Source organism: Melanerpes formicivorus, unplaced genomic scaffold, assembly GCF_026170545.1.
Source record: "Melanerpes formicivorus ecotype bairdi unplaced genomic scaffold, bMelFor1.0.p_v2 SCAF_7, whole genome shotgun sequence".
Lineage (NCBI taxonomy): Eukaryota > Metazoa > Chordata > Aves > Piciformes > Picidae > Melanerpes > Melanerpes formicivorus.
The window spans coordinates 5,260,664-5,285,884 of NW_027142359.1; the positions used below are offsets into that span (position 1 = coordinate 5,260,664).

Consider the following 25,221-nt stretch of genomic DNA (forward strand, 5'->3'; position numbering starts at 1 on the left):
GTGCTTAGGGAAGATCTGGATTTAACTCCTGGCAGCATTGTCAGTGAATGGCTTTATGCAGGTTTTTAAAGGCTAGGCACTTCAAATTCTTGTTTTAAACTCTGGCCTTTACTTTTTATGTTCTTTACTTTTGCAGATACAGAATAATACTTCTCTGTCTTGTTGGAATGTTAAAAGGATTCCTGAAGATCTGCAAGGCCAGCAAATATCACTTTATCTGGGAAGGAGGCAGGAGGATGACATAGTACATTGTCTAATTATCTTTATTGCTTTGCAACTGTTTTGGGGAAAACAACCCAGAGGGATTATTTCAGTGCAGTCAAAGCAATCAGGACTACAGAAACATTAGGATGGACATCTTGATTGACAGAAGAAAGCTAAAGCAGGCAACAACACAGAAAATCATCATCAGACAGACACTTTGACAAATATTACTGTAGAAAATTTATTATTAACACAGAGGGACAGCTTTACATCTTGCATCACACTTTTCACAGCCCTTATGGTAAACATGCCACATATGACAATTACAAGATGAAAACAAAGACCTCACTAACTCTCTCCTGGCCCTGCACTACTGTCTGCTTGCTCAGTTATCCCTCTCTAAGCTTCAGCACACAGAGAAGCAGGTTCATGTGCTCAGATACAGAATGTCATTCCAACGCCACCAATGCAAGCTCCAAAGGTTGCACTGTCAGTGGCACCAATTTCTGAAAGGCTTTAGGGACAAAGGAGGGGGCTGTGAAAGGACTGCAAAGTTGTTAGTATGAGAAAGAGGATCAAGTGGTAAACCACTTAAAGGGAAGAGAAATATAATTTTGCTAAGGCTCAAAATACTGCTGTCTGGTCACCCGTGGCTTTGTTCGCATTGCTGTGACAAAGCTGTCCTAATGAATGCAGGCACTGCTGTCACAAACCAGAGAGAGAATCAGAGAATCATTTTGGTTAGAAAAGACCTTCAAGATCACCGAGTCCAACCATTAACCCAGCATGGCCAAGCCTACCACTAAACTATGTCACTCAGAACCAGATCCACATAGCTTTTAAACTCCTTCATGGATGGGAACTCCACCACTGCCCTGGGCAACTTGCTCCAGAGCTTGGCAATCCTTTCAGGGAAGACACTGTTCATCATGCCCAAAATAAACCTCGTCTGGTGCAACTTGAGGCTGCTTTCTCTTGTCCTATCATTTGCTACTTAGGAGAAGAGACTGAAACCCACCTGGCTCCAGCCTCCTTTCGGGGAGTTGTAGAGACTGAGAAGGTCTCCCCTCAGCCTCATTTTCTCCAGGCTAAACAACCCAGAGAGAAAGAATGCCATAACAATTTTTATTTGCTGGCTTGATTCACACACATCTTCTGTTTCTGCAGATACACAGTATCACAGAATCACCAAGGTTGGAAGAGACCTCAAAGATCATCAAGTCCAACCTGTCACCACAGACCTCATGACTAAACCATGGCACCAAGTGCCACGTCCAATCCCCTCTTGAACACCTCCAGGGATGGTGACTCCACCACCTCCCTGGGCAGCCCATTCCAGTGGCTTACACTGTAACTTTGAATAACAAATCTTTCTCTCTGATGGCTACTTGGTTTCTGGAATTAGCAACAATCTGATAGACCTCACAACTAATCATATTTTCATCTGATTCACACAAAATAGCTCCCATATTCTTTTACAGGTAATGAAGCACAAGATGGACTGTTGAAAGCATTAAGTCAGGCCCTCTGCTACCTGTACACATGGAGATATATTTTAGAACGAAATCTTGTGTGATGAGTCGCCCAAGGCTATTTTTTATCATATCATCTGTGGTATCTTCCTATTTTCCCAGCTATATAATCAGCTTCAGGGTGAAAAAAACAAAGTAAAAACCCCAACAAACCAAAAAGCAGACAAATCACAGGATGATCTTAGCCATGAGATTTTATTTGATTCAAATATTTATTTTGCATCCACTTCCTATGTGTTTCTGAAAGTCTTTCAGACAACAAAACCAACATGCATAAAGAGCATTTAGTGACAGAGACCAAAGGGAGATGCAACACATCAGGCAAGTGAAGGAAGCTGAGAGCATTCTTGTCTCTTTGAATCCACAAATAAAACACACATTAGCACATGTTCCAGAACATCTTTCTTGTTTGAAGGGAAAAATGAAGGTTCAGCACAAAGTATTCCTTGTGGTTTATTCTCCCTACATGATGTCAGGTTATGTTGATTGGGGGGAGGGGGAACCAAACACAACACAGGATTTCTTCACAAAGCTTTGTGTGCTCCAGTCTTAAAGTAGGTTTAAAAGAAACTAAACCCCACAAATTGCACTTTTTAAAAATCAATTTAGGAATCTCAAGGTTTTGTAATTCCCTTAAAAACACATCTGAGAAACAAAAGAATAGGCCAAATTTTTGAACAAAATCTACATTAAAGTTTCCACCATGTGAATTTCTCACTCAGTTACTAGTGTTTTTCATTAAGAGGTAAAGGAATGTTTAAAATTGGCCAAATAATACAAAGGTTCTGTTGACATGGTTTCTGTCTCTGTGTGTATACACTTTTCTTTCAAGGAATGTCAAGGTAAATCTTGGTTGTAAAAGACTTTGGTCAAACAGCTTTGGAGAACACAAAATTTATTTCACTGAAACACAACTGAGCTAAAGTAAGAGCATTTTAAGGGATTTATTAGTACAAAGAATCAATTTTTTTTGACATTCTGTAGCTGTAAAACACATGCACCAGTTTATTTTCAGGAAAAGAAGGTATGGATAATTGCAAGGGAGGAAAGATTGATCAGAATAATAGAATCATAGAATAGTTTGTATTGCAAGGGACCTTAAAGATCATATGATTCTAATCCTCCTGCCATGGGCAGAGACACCTCCTACCAGACCAGGTTGCTCAATGGTCCATTCAATCTGGCTTTGAACACTTCCAGGCTTGGAGCCTCCACAACTTTTCTTTCCAGTTCCTCACCACCCTCATGGGGAAGAATTTCTTCCTAATGTCCAATCTAAATCCAGCTTCTTCCAGTTTGAGGCCATTACCTCTCATCCTGTCACTACATTCCTTTGTCAAAATAAGCAGAAAAATTATTTCCTATTCTAACCTTGGGGCATCCCAACATCCACCCTCCTGTCTTTGCGATGTGTCACCTATGGTGCTATTTTTTATGCATCCATATTTCTACTGCTGATCAGCACTGACCGTATTTGGCAACTTGACCCAACTTTGTCTTTAAGCTTTATGAGAATAATAATTTCAGTTAACAGAATTCCACAGGATACACCAGCACAAGATTTAGGGCCATCAGGATTTTAATTCAACAGAATGAGAAGAAAGGCAGTTTCTGTGGTTTGGGATATTTAATTTCGTTTACAAACTGTCACATACAGTTACCAAAAGAGACACCCCCCCAAGTGCAATCCTGAACAACTCTTTCTCTGCCTTTCTGTAACTCTAGATGACACAGAGAACAACATCAGTGCAACTTGCAGAAATCTGCACATTTCACAAATGGTACAACTTAGCAAAAAAGAATGTGCTCACAGAAACAGAGCAGTCATAAAGGAACTTGGTGCCTTTGAGGTAAACTCATTCGCTTGAGGAATTTGTGTATTTTTAATCATCCTTGTTCGATGTATATTTAATATTCAGTTCTTTTGAAGTGCAATTAATAAGTCAGCAGCAACTGTAGTGGATGACTGGATCCACCTGTACAAATAAACTGCACCTACACATTTGTGACACTTACTGCCAGGGTTAAGGATAGGTCTGCATTTTCCTGAAGGTTGCATTGGTAATGGTGAGCCGTGTCAGCCTTGCTCCATAGTAATCTATAATGTAACTCGAGCCGTCGGAAGGTCCAACGATCTACAGGAGAAGAAGAACCCAGACTTTTCAATGTGAAGTGAAATATATACTTTGTGCTAATGTTTCAATTACTGCTAATTTTCCCATCATAAAATTAGTCATGCTTAATTAGTCAAACAGAAACTAGATTTATTTTGAAGTTATGCTGTAGTTCAACTATTTTAGCGAGCGCTGTCTCAGAAGGAATATTTCCCAAGGGCTTCTAATCAACCAAATTACACAGCCAGGCACTGGTACTAGGTTAAGCTGATGAGGATTTGAGTCACAAAAATCGGGCTAAGAAATGAGGGGGCTCCAAACCACTTTCCTTGAACAAAGGAGGGGGGGCAGGAGACACTTAGGGTGATGACAAGCACCTTTGAAATACTGCACAGGTAAGGAATGGAGAGGAGATCACGGCTGTTTTGTTCTGGAAATGCTAAACTGATGTGGGGTCATCAGGGAGATGAATAAGGAGAGATGAAAGATACTCTCAACTGGATCTGTAAGTGATCTGAGGCAAGATCACTGTGATAGTGTAGAAAGGAATTTGAGAATGTATATACTTTTAAAGTTGTATATACAAAGATGTATACTTTAAAAATATTTTTCTAGAAACTCATATAAACAATTTCTCTAACCGCAATGCAGTCCAAGCCCATCACAGGAAATGTGGAATTCATGCTAAATGGATTCACTGTAAAATAAGGCAATTTGGCAATTGTGTGATGTCACAAGATGTCAGCCCAGCTGGGGATTTAACCACCATGAATCTTACAGACACAACTCTCAAGTGATACAGGAAAATAAAAGTGGCAGTGTCTTCACTCCTGCACACTGCATGGACACTCCAGGAGGTGGGCTCCAGCAGTATACAGCACATGGAAGCACCAAACCTCAGGATTCTGACCAGAATGGGACATCTCATGCAAAGTTCAACACTTGGTCTCACATAAAGAGCTTTCTCAGGTTCTGACAAAAGGGAATATAAGGTGCCAGAGTTTCCAAGCTGTTCATTAGGAGTATTTATGGATAGCTAATCTATTTTTTAATTCAAACCACAAATATATTGGTATTTTGCATCCAGATTCTAGTTACATCACTCTACAAACAGAGCTAAAATAAATGCCTTGATTTTTCAATACATAGAGGTTCTTAAGGCTAAAATCCTACTAAAGAATTAGCAATTAAATCAAAGCTTTAACAAACACAGGTCTGTATCTTGTTTTGAAAGCCCTGACTTACCTGCATTGAAATAAGTATGAAATCAATTAGGCTACCAATGCCACAGAATCCTACAGTGCAGAACTTTAACAAACCTAAAAAAAGGAAAACAAAATTGATCTGTAGCTTTAAGTCAGTTGCTAGGAAGTTCATAAATTTCTGCTGGCAGTCACATCCCAACTCTGCTCCCATCCTGTGAAGTATATGTATGTATGTACACACATAGAAACAGACTTAAAGATCTTTAACTATCAGGAAAAAAGCAAACCACAAATTCATATTTCTATCCTGAATACACTTTAAAGATTTTAAACATTGACAATTTAATTTTTTTAGCAGGTAAAAATTCTGAAACAAGGAAAGGCAAAAATTTATAAGCAAGTTACTGGAAATGTTCCTTTCTTTGAGGCACAGACAGAAAAAAATATCCCAACTTCAGCTGAAACATTTATTTATGAATAGAATGAGACATCCTACCATCTCATGACTTGCAGCACATGCTGATTTGATTTGCAGAATATGCTCCTTTGGAGAACAATCCTTTGTATCATTTTGATAGTTTTGCTGAAATAGGAATTTACTTTGTATATAAAAATAAATATTTCTTTTTGAAATTCAAAAATGGTGTGGTTTTTTTTTTTTTTTCATGCGAATAAGTGAAAGACTAATAGAAAATATATGGGAATAGCAACTAACAGATAAATGTTTCATTGGCGGTTGCCAAGCAAGGCAGACTTCATTTGGAAAATGCCTTCAGAAGAAGGAGGCTGTCTTAGAATGATTTTTTAAAAAATATCAGTAGTTTCTTGTACAGTGAAGATAACACAATGAGTATTATACATATTGTAATACTGCAGCTGAGCCAGGCAAACGTCTAGGTTATTTAAAGAATGAGACACACATCGTGAGGAGCTTTGTCTCTTTACCCAGGCATAGACACTATGAAAAGGAACGCAGCTTTGTTGTGCTTAGGTCAGTTGTAGGCTATGGTGAGTACAGGGAAAACACAGTTCCCTGCTCAAAAGCATGTCCTGACTGTGCTTACAGGGGCCAGCACACTTCTGAGGCAAGAGAAAGCACGTTGATAATATCAGGCAACGTGGTATCCCAGAGCACCTCCTCCCACAGCCTCAAGTTGTGCTGTGCTGCACAATTCCCGCTAGGAACACCACGCAGCTGCTTTCAAAAGAACGAGCCTGCTCTCGGTCAAACACCCCAAGGTCCCCTGACCTCCTCCTCCACACTCCCCTCTCTCAGAAGCTGCAATCTGTCCCACATACCACCTCCTCTCCCCCAGGCCCTGTTTATGAGGCTGTGTATGGAGGAGTTGGGGAAGAACTGCTTGCATGCTGCAGGAAGAGCATCCCACTGTCTGGATATTGCTCCCATAGCTGACAAGATGAAACCAGCCTGATTTATAAACTGTCTCCCTGGAGTTTATAATCTCTCCATGGAACAACACAGTAGTCAGAGAGAACAGGGAAAAATACCTAATGACCAAGAAGATAAATTACAGTAGCAGGATGGTCTTTCAGATGATTAGAAGAAAAGCCTATGTGCACATTACAACTAAAGTGGTGCCACTTAAACATGCAAAAAAGAAAAGAAGTATATGGTTGTTTAAAACAACTTGTTCCCAGAGCATGATGCACAAGCCTTGCAGCAGCCAGACAGTCTTAGCCTGGGTGTCAATGCTGGCAGTAGCATAACAAAACTCAAGGGAAACAGCCAGCTGAAGAAATGTTAGCCTTAGGAAAGAGCAGTTAAGACAAATAAATGATGTCAGACTCTGGTGAACAGTTTACTTTGTCATTATCTACAGTGAGTGCAGTCACCATTTATTTGTGATGCCCTTTATACCATCTCCTCTCAAACTCTGGTTGTGAACCTCACTGCCAGCTGGCATTTTCAGAACCCAGCAGTCCTTTTACTATTGCTGGTTCCAGCAGCAGCTCTAGTTTACTTGAGGAACTGGCTGCTCCATTATGTTGCTGGATGTAGAACCATTCCTGAGCCTGGCACATATTTCTGGAGCGCAGGGTAAAGTTGATTTTTTTCTTCCTCCTCACTTCCCTCCTCACAAGCAGATCACACTGAGAAAATAAACTGCTCAAAGCATGGAGGGCAAAAATAATGTTCTTACGCAGTAATAACTTAAGGTTTAGTTCACAGTGTGTGGGAGAGGAAGAGGTTGCTTTCCTGAGTTCTTCATATTCAATAGCCTGTTTGTATTTGTGTGCTCTTTAAGCAAAAAAAGGAGGAAAAAAAAAATTAACCAAAGAGTATTTACAGTCTTAATTATACTTGTATTAACATTTCTTAACTTTTTGCCAAGGCATAGATGACCTAAAAAATCCACAATCCAACCACTGTCAAGGAATCCAATGCATAGATTTTTTACTGATTTTTTCTTTTCTGCTCTTACCTATTTGCTTCTGTCTCCTTTACCTTTCAAAAGCTTGAAAACTTGACTTTAGAAGATTTTAAGTCTATTAACTTTGGTTACTGGCTACAGCACGCTCCAATACGATAAACAAGCATGAGCCATAAATAACTTCTATAGAAGAATGAAGGGTTTACAAACCCGTATTACTACAACATACGATAAAACAATTACTGCAAATTATGATTCCAAATCCAATGGTGAAACAAAAAGGTGCACCTTGCTGACCACTCTGCAAACTGTATCTTTTTTGTGATACGGATGCACAAAGTAAGTGTGAATTATAGAATTATAGGGAAAAGACAGATATCAACATGAGATTATGGAGGGACAGATAATGCTATTAAAAACACAAAGGTTTGCATTTAATGGGCAGAAACCCAGCTGAACTGACAGTAACATGCATAGCTTTGTCCAATTCATCGTTCCATGATATCTAGACTTATATTTACTCCTTTTGTCCCATTCAGAAACAGAACAGTTCCAACATACTAAGTTCTAACATAACCACTATGTCAGTGACACCATCACCCTGGGAATCAGCTCCTAAAACCACTAGCCAAAGGTAGGTCTTATCAAAGGTCCCAGCTTCTGCAGAACTGTTTTAATGCTATGAGCTATCCTGAAGGTATGCATTTGCTGGAATGAATTCCATATCCCAAAACAGTTTTCTGTAAAGTTTCTCCAGTATTTTCCTGGTAAAATCAAGCACTATTCAAGCAGCTGGCACAGGAGCCAAAACCACTTCTGTTTCAGTGCCTCCAAAGAATGCTGTGGTAAACATCAATGCAAAGCAAATGTAAAGGAAAACTATGAATAGCAATAATCAAGTTTGTTTATTAGGCTTTTATCTTTGGACAACTATTTGTCACCACTCCAACAGAATAGCGGGCAGAGGATAATATAGGATATTATCTTGACAATAAAAGAAAGATTCTAGTTGTAAATATTAAAACTATGACTGTCAGCCTTCATTACTGAAAATACAAGCATACATGTACAACTCAATCATTAAAATAAGCTTTACCTCAAATGTAAAAACTTACCTAATGCAGGATAGCCTAGATAAAATCTGTCTGCTCCCAACCATCCAAGAAATAAGGACAGAGCCACTGCCACTTTGTAGGAGTATCCATTTCTGCCAGAAGAAAGAAGTAGACAATGACTGCAAAATACATTCACTCACACTTTTGAGAATTAGTGACTCATTTGCCTGCTGCTTCAGTTTAAAAAAAATACACAACAGACTTGTTATTTATCTTCAATTAATGGATACAGAATTGATAATGTTAAGCTTTCAAACTGAGTAGGCATCCTCCATGAAGCAACCTCAGCTGTTGCAACTCCAGTATACTCTTGCAGAATACAGATTATTCTGAAACTAAATCATGATTTCTTGACAAGACATAATTCAGTTGCTGATACATTCCCAGTTTCACAGAGTATTTCCTAACAGTTCAGCCCTGTTGAGACAACCCTAGAAAGCTAAGAGGTGCAGGCATCCTGTCTTTAGACATTAGTCTCACATGCAGCCAAATCGAGGGGAACAGGATAGACAGGTGAGATGTCAGCAGAGACAGTAATTGCAATGAGAGCTGAAGGAGAAATGAACCATGGCGACCAGTTGAAGAAGCTGCAGGAAGGATTCAACAAAAAGGGTAAGTCATGTATCCATTTACCACACTCTAAAGGTAGTAAATGGAACAAACTCAGAAGGTAAAGACAGGTACTGTAAAGTTAAGCATTCCATGATTAGTCATCCCAAATACAGATATAACAGACTTTTTGTGATTTATACTAATGGGTGCCTGTCTGATGTGGCCACCTAAGCACATTTCAGTTGCTGCTGATGTGAATTTTACACTGCTAAGAGAGCTAAAAAACACACAGCTATCAATATTAGAGCTTGCTCCACCCTCCGCTGCATTGGCAAACTGCTAGCTTCTGAAAAAAAAAAGCAACTCCAAATCTAATTAGAACTTAAAAAATACTCAATAATTCAATGTTTTGATACATGCACCACTATGTGCCAGCAATTTTTTAATAAGCCCAAATTAAACTCTTGTTTGCCAGTTGATTAAAACACAGAGGTTCACAAAGACAGTAGTCTAGAAAGGTCCAAGCACCTTTATTAAGCACTTGTAATGCCAAATAAAGATCTACCGTTTTGCTTATTATCTAGATTTACTGACCTTAAAACTTAATGGCAACATTAAGTGATTAAATCATGACTCTTACTTCAATATTTGTTACTTAGAGCTTATTAGCAACACAGAACATACTGGGCATTCCTGGAACCTGATGTAACATAAATTATCATCTTTAGAACTGCCTTGTTCCCACTGTAAAGAACACTAATGGCTTTATTTAAAAGTTGAGGTAAACCATTGGAAATTGTTTATCAGCTACAAAGTGTCAACAACCCTCCAAGGACACTCAAAGCAGGAAAAGACTCTTACATAAAAGGTGAGAATGCAATTTAATTTGAGATGCTCCTGATCAAACCCAGTAATAAACTGAGCACTCACCTATGCATCGAGATGCTTTTAAAAACAGAAGAGTCTGCAAGCTAGTCAACATCAAACTGATGGGCAGAAGAAATCTAGTATGAAGTGGAAGCAAGCTAATATTGTAACAAGACTGCATCCACTCTTGTATTTCCATTGTCTTACTCACTCTTTCAGATAAAAATATGAATCATGGACTAAAACAGTGAGTAGAAAAATAACACATGCCAGGCATCTACAGGAATTTCTACAACTGGCCAAAAGATGCAATTTTCAACTCCTCTTCTGATTTTTTTCTTGATTCTTGACCTCATCCAAACTTTGTTCTGCATGTTTCTTCCAGCTGCCATGTTAAAAAACATTTTCTTCCAACTCTTCCACACCAGTTGCTAACATGCAGATACTGCTGTAGGTTTCAGTGGCTTCTGTGCACTGCTCAAAGACCTGCCCACACTTAACATCATGAATTTCAGCCTACCATTTTATGGCTTCCTGCCCTGGAATGGCAGTATTTGAACAATGGACATCTCAAGGCTGTTAGAACCAGGGCCAGCCCATGTTAAGGGAACAACATAAAAGAGTGTAAATGTGGCCCAAAAATACCTGCCTCCAAGATATGAAATTAAAACCAAACCAAAGCAATCTTGATGTGCAATACATTGTTGGAGCAACCTTATTAGCACTTAAAAGCTTTTCCTTGAACTAATACTATGAGCAAAGGAAATTCAACACATCCAGTTATGGACACATGTAGCATCTCCTGGACTTGCTCTAAAATAACTGGATCCCAGAACTGTTGTTAAATTGCAGTGTTGGCTAAGGACAAATTGCTGCTTTGTCCTTTCCAAAAGCTAAGGCTAGAGATTAACCCATGCTAGGATATTCCTGTTATGGGAAGATGTGCAGCTACTTCTGCCAGAAGACAGTTACAGTTTCATCAAAATTCATGCAAGATACTGGAAAATCTCAAAAAAAAAGCAGTAGAAAGGGTAGGCCTATTGCTGTAGGAACTGGAAATTCCTGCTTAAAATGATATTTCTAAAACAAAGGTACCATTCAAAATGCCTTATGGGAGGCTTGTGTAATCTTCAGTGATTAGACTACTTTTCAAACAAGCAGTTCTTTTCCCCTTCTGCCATACTAGCAGTCATGGGATTGGAAAAGCTACAGCCAGCTCTTCTGGTAGTGTAAACACTGATTATTTAATCCTAAATAATAGTTACAATCAAGTAACAGGCATAATTTAAAAAAGACAACAATTTTCTGTCGACATAGATTTGGGTTTTTTTTAAGAAATGTGGGGGAAAAAAAAGCAAGCTACACTTATAAATGTTTTAAGAAAATCTATTAAACCAAAAATACATGCATACAGAAAAACCTTTCCAACATAGAATCACTGTCTATTCCAAAGAGGAAGAAATCTTATTAAATCAATATATCTCATTTTATTCTCAGTCCCCACCACAGATGGGACTAGAACACAATTGTTTCTGGACAAAAATGTGACTGTAGCCTAGTTTGCTAGCATTTAAATTTGATTAGATGTAATAATACGTTTTCTTCAATTTGCTGAGCTTTGACTGTTGAGAAGACTAAATACAGAGAAAATATTTATGAAACTATGAGGCAGAGCTGTACTTCTGAGCTAGGCAAATTATTAAGCAGCAAGGATCACATCAGAACTATTTGCCTACTAGTGTGATAAGGAACACCCAGTGAATATTACTGGAGTTTTAATTTCCAAAGATTCCAGTAGGACAAAAGAAAAAGGTTCCTGCATGAATCCCACAAAAAGGGGGAACAAATGGCACTGACAGGTGTTCACTGATCATTAGCATTGGGCAGTTGGAACATTTATTGGTACCCAGAGCTCTCCGCTGCTCACAATGTGCTTTAGAAAAACTGGACCCATCATTTTCATGTTTCAGAAAGAGGCTCTTGAAAGACACAAAGGATTTGATTAAATACAAAGGTTGTTTAAAAATAGAGAACACTTCCTCTAAAAGAGATATTTTTGGAAACTGGAGGCTCAAACTCACCCAGTATTCCTGCATACAACTTGAGCTGCAGCTACAGGCACAATTTAAACTATTGTGAAGCTATACTGCTGCTGAAGAGAGAAGCCCAGCCCACCTTTCTCCACTCACTTATCCTTGAGTTGCCCTCATCCCTGCGCTGGCACAAGCACTTGAAGCAACTGTACTGTGACTCAAATTGGGGAACTCATCCAAGTTAGTTTACATCCAGACCAGCTCCCTGATGCAGTAAACAGTGGGTATATCAGGAGAAGGGATGGGGGAGTGTCCCCAGACAGGGGACAGCAGCTGTGTGGATTTCAAGCATATTTGAAATGTAGTCTTAGCATTGGGGAAAATTTTTGCCAGGGTGAAATACTAAGTAAAGCAGAGATAAAATACTAAGCTAAAGCAAAGGCACAAACATAACTAAACAAAAAACATACCCATGGCAGAGATAGACTTACTTATAAGCATACACATTGTTTCTTAGAGGATTAAGGACTGGGCAATGTGTACAGTTCTATGTTGCTTCTCTTTTTCCTTCTGTCAACACATCAAACTATTTTAGAAAAACATCAATGTGAAAACAAAGACAAATTATTACAAACCCCAACAGTGTACTTACACATTGCGACACGCAATAGGCTTGTAAAATCCAACTTCATGTCCCGTAAAGGCTCTTTCTATGCCAAGGTGATCTTTGCAAGTAATATTTGGTGCTGGCAGACATTGAACTGAAGATGAAAAATTGTTTGAAATTAAGCAGCAAGTGCTTTTCCAACAAGGCACAAATGAAATAACAAATGAAGTTCTACTGTGCAACAGTCTTGATACAAAGCATACTACTTTCTTTTAAAAGGAACTACTTTTAAAGCCAGTCCTATGATTAACTTTCATTTTTGACTTGCAACATAGTAACAAAAATATACAAACCTAACTGCTGCCTTAATTCTGTTGTGATTTCCATGCTGGCTCCAATACGAGACAACAGGAAATCAGAACCTGATGTACAGGAAATGTTTTTATCATGAGAACAGCAAACATTGGAATACGTTGCCTAGAGAGGTGGTGCCACCATCATCCTTGGAGGTTTCCAAGATGTGACTGCACAAAGCCCTGAGCAACTTGGTCTGAATCCAGTGCCAATGCTGCTTTGAGCAGGAGGTTGGACTACATGACCTCTTGAGGTCTTTCAACCCAAATTATCCTGTTACTCTAAGGTAAGGCTTGACTCTGGAGAGAACCAAAATGGAAAACAACAGAAAGTGGCATCTGCTAAAGGTCTGCAAGGTATTACTGGAGTATTAGTCACTCTCCTATGCTGAAGTCTGTTTTCAAGGGAAAAATCCCACTCCTTTGTCCACTTTCAATCAGTTTTCAGTACTTGCAAGTCCTGTTGGTTATTTCCAACATAACTGCAAGCCAGGTTCAACATTTCTTCCCAGACTTTTCAATCATACGCACAGGCAAGAGGACTAGGATCTGTACTTTTTTTTTTTCACTATCTACCCATATTACATAGGGACTATAGAAAAACAAAATCAATTTATGTCTGGACATAGTTGCTATAAAGTCCTACATGGATGCTACTGATCAATGTGCCTAATCTAGAACAAATACAAAAAAACATACATTCTTTCCTGTAAAAAAAAATAAAGGTAAGAAAGCAGTGATCTCTTTTACTTAGAAGTAATACAAAGATGTTAAAACACAACAGTCTAGGAAAGACCACAGTTTTCTTGCCAATGTCATGCCAGTAAGATTCCAAATCTACTGCTCAGTGAGACTACTTGGAGGCTTTGAACTATACCCCTTTTTGTTTGGGTGATGGATCCCAGAAAGGTGTTCAGAAACAGTAGTGCTTCAAGCATGACCCAAAGAATAACTATTTATTACTTAGGTAATACTGCAACAGGAAGCAGTGCCAAATACTGTAGGGACAACCTAAAAACTGCTGTGTGTAAAAATACTTTGTGTCTATACACTGTGTCTGTCTATAGGCAAAGAAAACGTTAATTCACAGATCCACAATTGCATTGGGTTGAAAGGGATCTTCAAAGGTCATCTTGTCCAACCCACCTGCAATCAGCAGAGACACTTCCAACAAGATCATTGAGTCTGATGTTAAGTGTCTCCAGAAATGGGGCCTCAACCACATCCCTGGGCAAACTGTTCCAGTATTTCACCACTCTCACTGTAAAGAACTTCTTCCTGATGCCCAACCTAAATCTACCCACCTTGTTTCAAACTATTAATTTAGCAACTTCCCATATTCTGAAGCTGGTAACTGGTTAGTCAATAACAATCTCAGTTGTGATCAATTTCAAACTAATACTCTTTCTGCTCACTGACTGGCCATTTATATTCAGGGACATAACATCAAAGATGACATAAAGGGCTGGAAAACTTAAAACAGGATCCATTTTGGATAGTACTTTCATCCAGTCTCTGAAGTACCTTCTCTATCCCTGAGCATCCCAGTGCAAAAAAATTATCCGGCATTTATGGAAAACATAATATGAAAGACAAGAAGCATATGCGTGTACTTTAAACATAAGTGCACATAAAGTGAAACTGTTGTACTATTAGCTAAAACACAGACTATTTATTTCAATGCCTGAGAACATCAGAAAAGCTAAACATATGTAGTAAACCAAGTGATCAATTTAAGCATTTCTCTGTTGAACTCCAAATTACATCAGAACTTAACATCAAAATAAATCTTAAGTGCTTTCAAAACAGAGCCTCACAGCACCAAAATCGCCTGATGATGGAAGGCACCATCTTTCCTTTAAAAAATGCTAAAAAACAGAAGATTTAGAAGGCTGTTCTGTCACATGTCAATTCTTTCCCTAAGTATATGCAAAATCAGTGCGACAGGAATGGTTTGTTTTAATCACAGAAGTGCAGGACAGAGCCTAGAGGAACTATCATACATTGAAGAGATTTACCAGAAAGCTCACTTACAAATGTACCAGTTGGAGACAATGTATTTATTCATTTTTATAAGGCATCCAATCCACACAAGTGTTTTAGGCTTTCATACTAATGATATTACTAATCCCATGTTTTATAAACCTCATCTAGCAGACATACAAATGCATAAATTGAACACTTGCAAAATGTAGCTACTGTCGATATATGTTTTAAGTTAGAAATCCTTACCATATGCTGTGTGATTTGTGCAATTCATTGGTTCCTGTGTGCTGTTATCTATTTTAGGCTCATCGCACATATATGTTCAGGTAATTGAGGAAAACGTTTTTCATATCAAACACTACAACAGGTTCAACAGTAATTTATTCCACCCTTTTTAAACCCTCGGGATTTAAGATGCACCTTGATGTTAGTTCCTATCCATCCCCCCCAAATAGGAACAGCACATTACCATATAGCAAATCTGCTAATCCAATTTAATACACCAATATATCACATAAGCTCCACGTTTAATTAGTGCTGCAGTCGGCACTACCTAAAGGTACTACAATATTTATCAGTCACTGCCTCTGTATTTGAAGACAACAAGGTAGCAGGCTTAATCTAGTGTTCTTCCCTCATTTCAGCATCAGACCACCTTTAAACCCAGGCATTTGGTTCAGAAAATTGAATCTACAGTAACACAGAAAATTCAAAGACCATCTAAAAATGAACATCTGAAACACCAGGAATTTGGCCTAGAAAAAACAAACAAACAAACAAACAAACAAAAAAAACCCTCATCATGAACTCCTTTCCAGAGATCTGAACTCCCATAGTCAAGTAAAGCATGAGATGAAGTTAACTTTTCCAGGATTTGCTTTCCTGACACTCCTCATCTGCAGTTACATCAATAACTGTCAGCTACCATCAACAAACATTTTCTGGGGAAGGCCTGATGTGCCTTTGGAGAGTCAGAAGCCTGGCAGCTAGAGTCTACAGCACCTGCGCCCTGCTCCCGTAGACTGTGGAGGAGGACTCAGTACTGTGCAAAGCCATCCAGTCTCAGACCTGTCAAAAATAAGAAGGTGGAGGGGCGAGGAAAATCTGTCATCCGATGGGTTTGTCTTCGACAATCGGAGAGACACTCCAAACCTGCACACAGGTACACGCTGTACCACCCCTAAGTAAACCTAGGCCGCTGCAACCGTGCCCTGTCCCGTTCCTTCCAGCTGAGACCCCTTCGGGCTCCTGACCTGAGGCTTTCCCTGCCGCCTGAGGGACACCTCTGCCCTCTCAGCACCTTACACCCTGCATCTCCCCCTTCCTCTCCTCCCGAGGCAGCTGGGCATGCGAACCCCCTCAGGCAAACCGGGCCCGTGGCGAGGTACCACCGGCCCCTCCGCCCTCCCGGGCCGCATCGCCATAGCAACCGAGCCCCCGCCGCCCGCTCCAGCCGCCGTTAGGATATTGCCCCAGCCTCAACTCGTCGCACTTGAGCGGCGGATCCGCGGCCGCCGCTCCCTCCACGGCTGCACCCGCGAACCAAAGAAGAAGCAGGATCCAGGCCTCTGCCGCTCCTCTCCGCCTTGCCAGCACCGCCGGCAGCCGCCCTAGCCGGGCAGCCATGATGGAAGCCGCCGCTGCCGTCAGCTGACTCCGGCGGCGCAGCGGGGAGGGGCGGCCCCGCAGCGGGGACCGGTCGCCGTGCCTGCGGGGAGGGGCTGGGCTGGGGGCCCTGTGGGTTGTGGTGGGATGCTGAGAGGGTTGATTGGGGTTTTTTTACGGTGTTTTTGTTTTTGGGGGGGCGGGATTGACCTCAGCAAATATGGCAGCTGATGGGCAGCACTGAGGGCAGAACGTGTCCCCGCTCAAGATAGCGCTCGTACCGTGCCGGCGGCGACACCGGCGGGCTCGGGCCCTCAGTAAAGATGGCCACGCCCGCTACTGGCACCTGGCGGAACGGCACTAATCTGCCCTTACTTAAGATGTCGGCCATGAAGCGCTCTGGCTTTGGCCTTCAGGCGATGTGGGGTTAGTGGTGGGAAGTGTTAAGCCTCCCTCCCCGTGGCAGAGGGGACCCTGGGCTGGTCCTGGGCCTGAATGCTGTCATGGGGAGGCGAGTCTTGGCCCCTGGGTCCGAGCGACGGGCGGGAGCGCTGCTAGTGGTGGAAGGGCTAGGCCGGACCGAGTTGAGGGCACATCCCGAGAGGTGAGGGGTGAACCTGGGCACTTTCAAACGAATTTAAAGAACTGCTGGAGAGATTAAAAGCACGGCCTGTGCCGCTTTGCCAGCACCTGCCAGTAAACGTGCCTGCTGAACTAGGATGCCCTGGCAGTTAGGTGGGTCAGACGGGCCCTCTGGATTGTCCATGTGTCCAGTCGGGTTAAAGAAATAGCTTGAATTTGTTACTCTGTTTCCACATAAAATTGTGATTGTACTGTGAAAAATGCAGTGATTCTTTGGTGGCTTGTTCTGCTTTTTGAAACGAGTACTAAATATCTTGAGCAGGCAGGCTTTTGTCTTCATCAGCATTTGCTCTTTGTGGTGACTAGCAACCTTTCTGTTTTCTCACTTCACTGAAAATGATTTCATGTTTTTCTGGTATTTCTGGGTGCCAGTTTTCACTTTTGAACATCTGGGGATCCCCCCCCTTTTTTTTTTTTTTTTAATAGATGGAGAGGCCTTTCTGGGTAGATATGCCCAGGAAAGGCAGCACTACTGTTGTAAGTTTTCACCTGCTCTAGAACCACTTGCTGAAATACAAGTAGGGACCTAGAAACTGAAAAAGGCTAAAAGCACTCCAAAATAGTATTAAAGACAATGTTGTGATTGCCCAGCCTTTCAGGAAGTCTTTTGGTTTTACTGGTCATTATTTTGGGAAATGGATGGTGAGTTGTATATGAGTCTGTCAATACCAATGAAAGGTTTGTCACAATCCCCGATATTCCAAGAATCAGTAAAAACATGGATTTGAAATGTGTGGATGGCTGACAAAGAGCTCAGCCAGTGATGTGAAATATTACCATCTAACAGCTTTTTGGGAGATTTGTGTAAACTGAATTGGCAGTCTAGAGTTCAGCAGACAAAGTATGCAAATGAAAATTGATACTGCTTTCAGCAACTGGAAGCGAAAGGCCAGGGCCAGAGTGCACTCTGTAATGAACTCAGCCCTCTGAGATGGAGACTGAGGTGCACTGATTACAAAAGTGCTTGGCTCTTTTGTCTGCAGTGCATCTCTCGGATGGATAAATATATGACTTGCTGTTCATCACTGTCAAGAAAATTGTCACTTCTCACAAGCGCTACATTAATTAAAATTGAGAGTAAGGGCTGGGAAGTTAGGCATTTGGAATCGGAATGATTAAGAAAGGACGATGAAAATGGTACTTTCTTAGCATGTTGCAGGCTCTAGTGCAACTGCTGTTGCTTAGCAGAACAAAATGCGAGGGGAAAGCAATCCCAAGTTACAAGGGAAATTAATTTCCAAAAATTTTTAGCCCTTTTCCTATGCAAGATCTGCTGCAAATGAGCTAGTGAAAAAGTGTAGCAGAATGATAAATGGTTTTGGAGAGTTTTATCTGACCTTTTTATGTGTTTATATAGATATCTTTAAAAAATCTGAAAGGAGGCTAACACAGGTTTTGGTCATAGAAAGCACCCACAATTGCTGCAATTAATTGCAGCTAAAATAGTGCCTCTGCTCAGTGTTTCTCAAGTAGCAGCAGGAAAACTTTGGTTTTATTGCTATCTCAGGCAATGTGCCATGTCTCTCAGAGAAGCCACAGGTAACATGGTGTGCTGTTGGGAGCAGTTCTGGTTGTGGTGAGTGCTGAGAAGTTGTGCATGACTAAGGTTTGGTGCTCTGTGGAGGAAGTGTTGCAATCCTTTAACTCAAAGTCCCTGTTGTCCTACAGCTTTTGCTAATCCCTTCTGTGGAAGTGGTAGAAGATGTACTGATGAGGTTGAGCACAGCTCACTTTGCCTCTGTGGGAATTTGAGTTCAAAACAGCTCTGAATTCATGTTTGGACACTATTTTACTGCAAATCACTAAAAATGAAATGTCTCCACAAGATTTGATTCTTTCCTTTTACTCCACTCTGGTGAGACCCAACCTGTTGTGCTGTATTCAGCTCTGGAGTCCTCAGTGCAGGAAAGGTCTTAACAGGAGGACATGGAACCCTTCTGCTCTGAGGACAGGCTGAGAGAGTTGGGGTTGTTCAGCCTGGAGCCTTCTCCAGGGAGACCTTCTGGTGGCCTTTCAGGACTTCAAAGGGGCTGATCAGAAAGCTGGGAACAGGCATTTCACCAGGGCCTGTTGTGAGGGGGCAAGGGGGTGATGGTTTTGAACTAAAAGAGGGAGACTTGGGCTAGATATAAGGACAAACTTGCTTACAATGAGGGTGGTGAGACACTGGCCCAGGTTGCTCATAAAGATGGTAGATGCCCCATCTCTGGAACTATTTCCAGGTCGGGTTGGATGTGGCTCTGAGCAATCTGCTCATGTTGAAGATGCTCCTGCCGACTGCAGAGGGGTTGGACTAGATGACCTTTAAAGACCCCTCTAACTCAAACCAGTCTACACCCACATTTTGCCTTCTCTGGGGAGCCTGACGGCTGTTGTCGACAGCTGTATCATTTACACCTGTGATTTATAAACACACTGGCAGGTGTGGTTCATCTGCAAATTAACTTGGCTTTTAAGTTCTGCTTTTCACCAAGCAGCTTCCCTTAATCTCTGTGATCAGTCAGAACGTCCTGTTCATGAGCTTCAGGCCTGAGACTTACCCTGCAGGCCCTCACCCCAGTACTTTTCGTTCCCATTTCAGAAGCAGCAACGAAATGCTGGGCCCTGCCCTTTTCGGAGCCCCCAGACGTATTCGTGCGCTTTTCTCCACGGCACCTCCGGGCTCGCCCCTGTTCTTCGGTACCGCTCGGCCGGAGATGCGCCTCTCCCCGAGCCTTCAATGGACGCAGGGCGACCGGTGCAATGTGCGCTCCGGACGCGGTCTTTGAGCCGTTCCCGCCCCCGCCGGAGGGCTGCGGCCCGGCCGTCCCCCGGGAGGCGGCTCTCCAGCCGCGCCGCCCCGGCTTCCTGCGCCGCAGGTGAGACGCGCCCGCCCCCCCCGCTTCCCGCTTCCGCCCAGGTGAGAGCCGGCGGCCATCGCTCTGCTCCGACCGCCGCCGCGTCCCGCCCGCAGGTACCGTGCGGCGGGGAGTCCCGCGCCTGCCCCGAGCGCCGCCCGCCGCTCCCGGTCCCTGCCCTCCGGCGGCTGGGCCGCGCAGCCCTTCTCCTCGCACCCTCCCGGCGCTGCCCCTTCCTCCCTGCTCGGCTCCGGCCCCTTCGGGCTGGAGTTGTGGGCGTGACTGTCGGTAGAAGGCAGCGGGGCCGGGAGAGGGGCGGGGGATTGCTCTCGGCCGGCCGGGCGCCCGGGATGGGGGGGATGCCTCGCTGCCCTCGGCGACCCAGCAGCTGCCGATGTGGCGCTTGGGAGGGTGCGTCTCTCCTTAGCAGGTAGAGTCAGCTGTTTTTGAGGGCTCTTCTGGAGGAGTTTAGTTCCTTGTTCAGACACGGAGGCTCTGCGCTATGCTTGGTTGTGGCATAGACCCGCAGGAGAAACGTTTTCTACCAGCGCCTGACCCATATCTTGATGCAAACAATGCCATGGTCAGGACACCACACCTGACCTGTATTTCAACGTGAATATCGCCATGGGTAGGACACCAACCTGCACTCACCCAGAGCCTCTCACCACGAAGCCCTCTAGGTTTCATGCACCCAGAGCCTCAGTTGCTCCGACACCCCTGGCAAAGGCTGGGGAGAGCAGGTGAAGACTCTTCACGGCGTGCAGGAGTCGTTTTAGCGTGTCGTGTTGTTATGCAGTGTCCCTTGCTTGGAGAGGCTGTGTCATGACGAAGGGAGGAGGTGCTAGGGAAGTTATGCACAGTTTGCAATGCTTTTCATCACTGCCTATCAATTCAGAGATTCTTAACAAAGCAAATTTTTACTGTATTTAGGAGTAATCAATAGGAAAAAGGGCTCTTTTGCATTCCTTGTAAATTTCTGAAGCTTAGAAATGAAGTAAGCGTGGTTCTAGGTCTAACAATCCTGGTGAAGTGATTTGTTTAGTTTTGTTCACTGTCATCATAGTAACTTTTAGGATTATGGGTGTTCAGGTCACTTTCAACCTATCCATTCTATGATTTACTGGCTAATTTCAGTAGTTTTCAGAAATGAGCTTTCCACAAGCTTTGTGAGAGTAAGTTTCTGAGACCGTGTTACTGCTCTGTGGAGAATGGCTTCAGCGTGAGCTCACTCTTCTCTTAGAGAAGCAACAAAGAACCTGGTGCTTCTCTTGAGGCTGGTCTGCAGGAATTCAGCTTCTGCTTGTTAAAAGCTAGCATGCCTTGAGAGTGAGTAAGGCTCCTCTTGATTTGCATGGAGCCTGGTCGTCACAGAGGTAGAGCTTGGGGTTGTTTTTTTTTTCTTTCTTTCCTCATCATGTGGTCACTAATCATATGTAACAACAGGACATGCTCAGTTTGCCCATGGAGTAGTTTTTTTTCTTATATTTAATAATATTTAGCTTTGACCTGCTCAATCCTGCAGATGTGTGATGTATTTGTTTGGTTGTTTTCCTTCTCTCAAGTACTTGGACCTGTCAGCCTGTGCTCTGATTTTATAAATAACTGCAGCATTACACAGAACAGCAGGGTTTGGTGGTTTCTTCTGAAAGTGCCTGCACGCTAAGTTTGGTTGGACTGAATTCTTCTGTATGTTAGCAGGATAGAAAACTGAGCATAACATGTAGGGCAACAAAATAGGTGTTAGAGCAGTGGTGTTATTTCACAGTACATAGTCACTTGATGGCATGTAAATGATGTAATTTTTAATATCTGAATTTGCAGATGATGCTGTGTCAGGATAATTTAGGATTAAGACCACGCTAGCAAATGCTTTTTTCCCCTTTCTTATGCCTTTATCAAATTTTAAGTTGTTTGGGCTGAAATTTTCCAATTCAAAGATATCTCTAATGAAGGTGATATGCACTGTACCAGTCATTACTGACAACGGGGCCAGGAAAAATTACAACTGCACTAGTGCAGAAAGGTGACTTTGGATTAGGATGTATCCTTGGCTGTTCCTGTGGCAGGCTGCTCAGGCTGGCTGTGCTTCTAGCCTTTGAAAAATAGCAGCAGTTAGGACACTGGCATTAAGGGCTCATGGCATTTTAAGTTCCAGAAGTTTGCAACCATGCTGAGCAATGAGAGCTTACTGTGAGGCAGGGCTTTCCTTTGCAGGAACATCTCCTGGAAGGACAGTTTGTTGGAGGCCAAGTTGAAGGGCATAGGGCAGAAGCAGTCTTAGTTATTAGGTGGATGGGAAGAAATGGAAGAATCTCTGCTGGCTAAACCGTGTCCTCCAGATCCCAGCAGGAAGCCCCTTTTCTGTCTTTCAGCAGCCCTTTGCAAGGGGCAGGTGTTTGTCAAGGCTATTGCCAGGGGCGTTGTGTACCCCTCTGGCTCTGGGATGTGGCAGGGTTGTGGCAGCACCCCTTGTCTCTGTGCAAATGGCGGGCATCTGGCACTGGGGTGATGGCAATGGAAGACTTAAACCTTTCAGCTCTTCTGATGACCTCTGCTGGCATCAGCATGGGGGAATTTCTTTTTTCTTAGTCTGCTTTTGAAGAAGATCCAAGTCATAGGATTTCATACAAACCCTTGTGAAACTTTCCTGCTCCCTATGATGTGTTGAGTTCAGCTCTCAAAAGTGAAGATGGGCAAAACCCTGCTGCATGCTGTGCTGTAGTGTGTGAGGGTTTGGGGTGTTAGAAAAGACAACTTTTTGGAATGTGTTATTTTCCCCAAGATTTTACAGTTATGTTGGGGGTTGTGATATAAATTGTGAATTGAGGTTTGCAGTTTTGTCTACCAATAAGGTAAATAAGTGGCTGCAGAAATCAGAGAGTGGTGCTGAAGAAGTTGAATCTGGAGTGGGTGAACTGATTTTTAACAAGACAAGACCAAAATTATCAGTTAGGAATAGACCTCCTAGTATAGTAATTGTCTGTTGCCACCTTGCTTGGACTTAGTGTTAGCATTTTTAAATTGTTTAAGGATAAGCTCTACGGGCCCCTGAACAGAAGCAGCTCAATAGTACCTGGAGTTGTGTGTTTCTCTTGTGCCCAAACCCCAGACTTAGAGATTGCCCTCAACATTAAATTAGTTCATATTTAAGGGGATCCCCCCCCACCAGAAGGAGATTTACTTTAAAATATAACACACTTCTACACCCCTCCAGGCCCCCCCCCCCCCCCCCCCCCCCCATATTTTAATCAAAGTAGAACAAAGAAATACTGAGGGTGGTTTTAACTTATTGTGCACACACACAAAATCATTAAAAAACATCACAGGCTGGCTGGAGGCCAGCTTTGAGCACGAGGAATCCCAAAGTGCTGTGTAAACTTGAACTGTTGCACCAACTGTACCTGAGGTCCACTTTGGTGACCATCAGTGCAGAGTGGTCTGCAGCAGCTTTTAGCAATGCTTTGGAGCAGCTGAAGCAGGAAGCTGAAACTTTTACTCTTTCTCCACCACCTCTTTTGTACCTCCTTCTCCAGAGCCTAGATCTCATACATTTTTCTGCTTAAATTTATCTGTCTTGGAGCTGTACCCATCATCATCATCACTATTGTTACACCCACTGTATTGGAAAAAAGGATCAATCTCTGAGGCTGTCAGCACAGCACTTTGATGCTGGGTTTGAACGATGGTGGCTGTTTCTCATGGCGCAATTTGTCAGTGCAGCTGAGCTGCTGGAACCACTGCCCATTGCTGCAGCTGTTGCTGCTGCTGCAAGGTGTGGTCTTGCTTCTCCAGCACATCCCGGCCCCCTCCTGTGTAGCGGTGCTGGCACTTGGGACCTAGCTGGGCACTCACCCTACCAAAACGTGAAGGTTTTTTCTGCATGTTTAGCTCCCTGTTCCAGCTCATTATGGGATCAGATGAATGTGTTATTTTGTATCCCTTTCTGATGTTGGTTCACTTGCTTTAGCAATTTTTTCCCCTCTTAACTGCTGATGTGAGGTAGAAAAACAGAAGAGGGAAGTGAATGGGAAGTTGAACTGGGAAGAAAGAACAATTTCCCACATTCTTTGTCCTGTTTTGTTAAGATTCTTGCAGTATTTTTAGTCAAAGAGGTTAAGTTTTGTCTTTTTGAAGACTCAGGAGTATATAAGGAAATGATATTTTCATCTGTTCTTCAGAATCAGATCTCAGTACAGAATCAAAGGCTTCTGTGCTCTTAGAAGTGTTTTATTTCAAATGGAAAAGAAAATAAAGCTGCAGCACTTAAAGTTCAGATGCATTCCTGAAAATCTTTCAGGGTTTGCTGCTTCAACTCTTGCTATGAGTTTGATTTAGAATGAACTCCCAAATCTGTTAATAGTCTTGCAAAGCAACTCATTTTGCTTGGCCTCAGGTAGAAACCACACAGACCCACCAAGTTCTGCAGGAATTCCTCCAGGAGCCAAAGCTTCTCAGATACAGTTAAAGGTGCATAAATCTGAAATTGAGGTTTGTGACACACCTCCACTTTAAATTTCCCCCATCCCCATTAAATAAATCAACTTAATCTGACTCTTCATGAGAAGAGAAGCTATTCAGCTGCTTAATTAATATTTTGTTAAATGTAGCAGTGTCCTGCCAGAACTCAACAATGTTTTCAGTGTGAGCACAGACAGTGTCACAGGCAGGGCTGAAAGGATCAGAGGTGATGCTGGGAAAGAGCCCTTGGGATATGCTTACTCTGGTATTACATTCAGATTCCTATGACCCTTTCCACTCTCAAATTGCAAGCTTTAAAAAGTAAATACAGGGCTTTGTTTTTGATCTACATGTGACTATTTTTGTTCCAAAATAATTTCACATATATTACTCTGAAATTGCACTGCTATAATACTCTCGGTAGAGTTAAAGTTACGTAAATCATGCTATGAAAAGGCTGACTTCTTTCAGTGAAGCTTGTACAAAGTGAAGAAATCTTGTTTCTGGTGTATGTTTTGGTGTAACTGCCTTGATAGGTTTCAGAATGACAGGCTCCACATCCCTGTAATGACATGTGAGTAAGGGTACAAATTTAATCTTGCTGCTAATTGCACGTCTGTTGTTTTCATCCTGCCACCTCGGTGCTGGACCCGGTTGGAGACCTGTTCTGTTTGGCACTGCAGAGGAGCTTGATAAAGGATTTCTGCTCCTTAAA

General features: G+C 42.3%; 2 protein-coding genes across 11 annotated transcripts in view; one reads left to right on the forward strand and one right to left on the reverse strand.

The window, feature by feature from the left end:
• The window catches only part of TM2D1 (TM2 domain containing 1), a 30,540-nt gene extending 13,921 nt beyond the window's left edge, over nt 1-16,619 (reverse strand). For 3 of the 4 annotated variants that reach the window (XR_010987621.1, XR_010987622.1, XM_068140749.1), the window contains exons 1-6: nt 16,426-16,619; nt 15,208-15,277; nt 12,668-12,776; nt 8,564-8,655; nt 5,096-5,169; nt 3,753-3,871 (exon numbers count right to left, since the gene is read on the reverse strand). Coding sequence is in view for 2 of the 4 variants with exons in the window: in XM_068140749.1 (XP_067996850.1) it covers nt 3,761-3,871; nt 5,096-5,169; nt 8,564-8,655; nt 12,668-12,776; nt 15,208-15,277; nt 16,426-16,587 (618 nt within the window). In the remaining 2 variants the exon portion in view is untranslated. Of the gene's footprint in view, nt 1-1,912; nt 3,872-5,095; nt 5,170-8,563; nt 8,656-12,667; nt 12,777-15,207; nt 15,278-16,425 lie in introns of those variants that run through there. The other variant, XM_068140748.1, reaches the window with a different exon arrangement.
• Nucleotides 16,620-20,047: 3,428 nt separating this feature from the next.
• The window catches only part of PATJ (PATJ crumbs cell polarity complex component), a 169,536-nt gene continuing 164,362 nt past the window's right edge, over nt 20,048-25,221 (forward strand). For 5 of the 7 annotated variants that reach the window (XM_068140751.1, XM_068140754.1, XM_068140755.1 and 2 more), the window contains exon 1: nt 20,092-20,161. The gene's annotated coding sequence lies outside the window, so the exon portion shown is untranslated. Of the gene's footprint in view, nt 20,067-20,091; nt 20,162-25,221 lie in introns of those variants that run through there. The other 2 variants (XM_068140752.1, XM_068140753.1) reach the window with 2 other exon arrangements.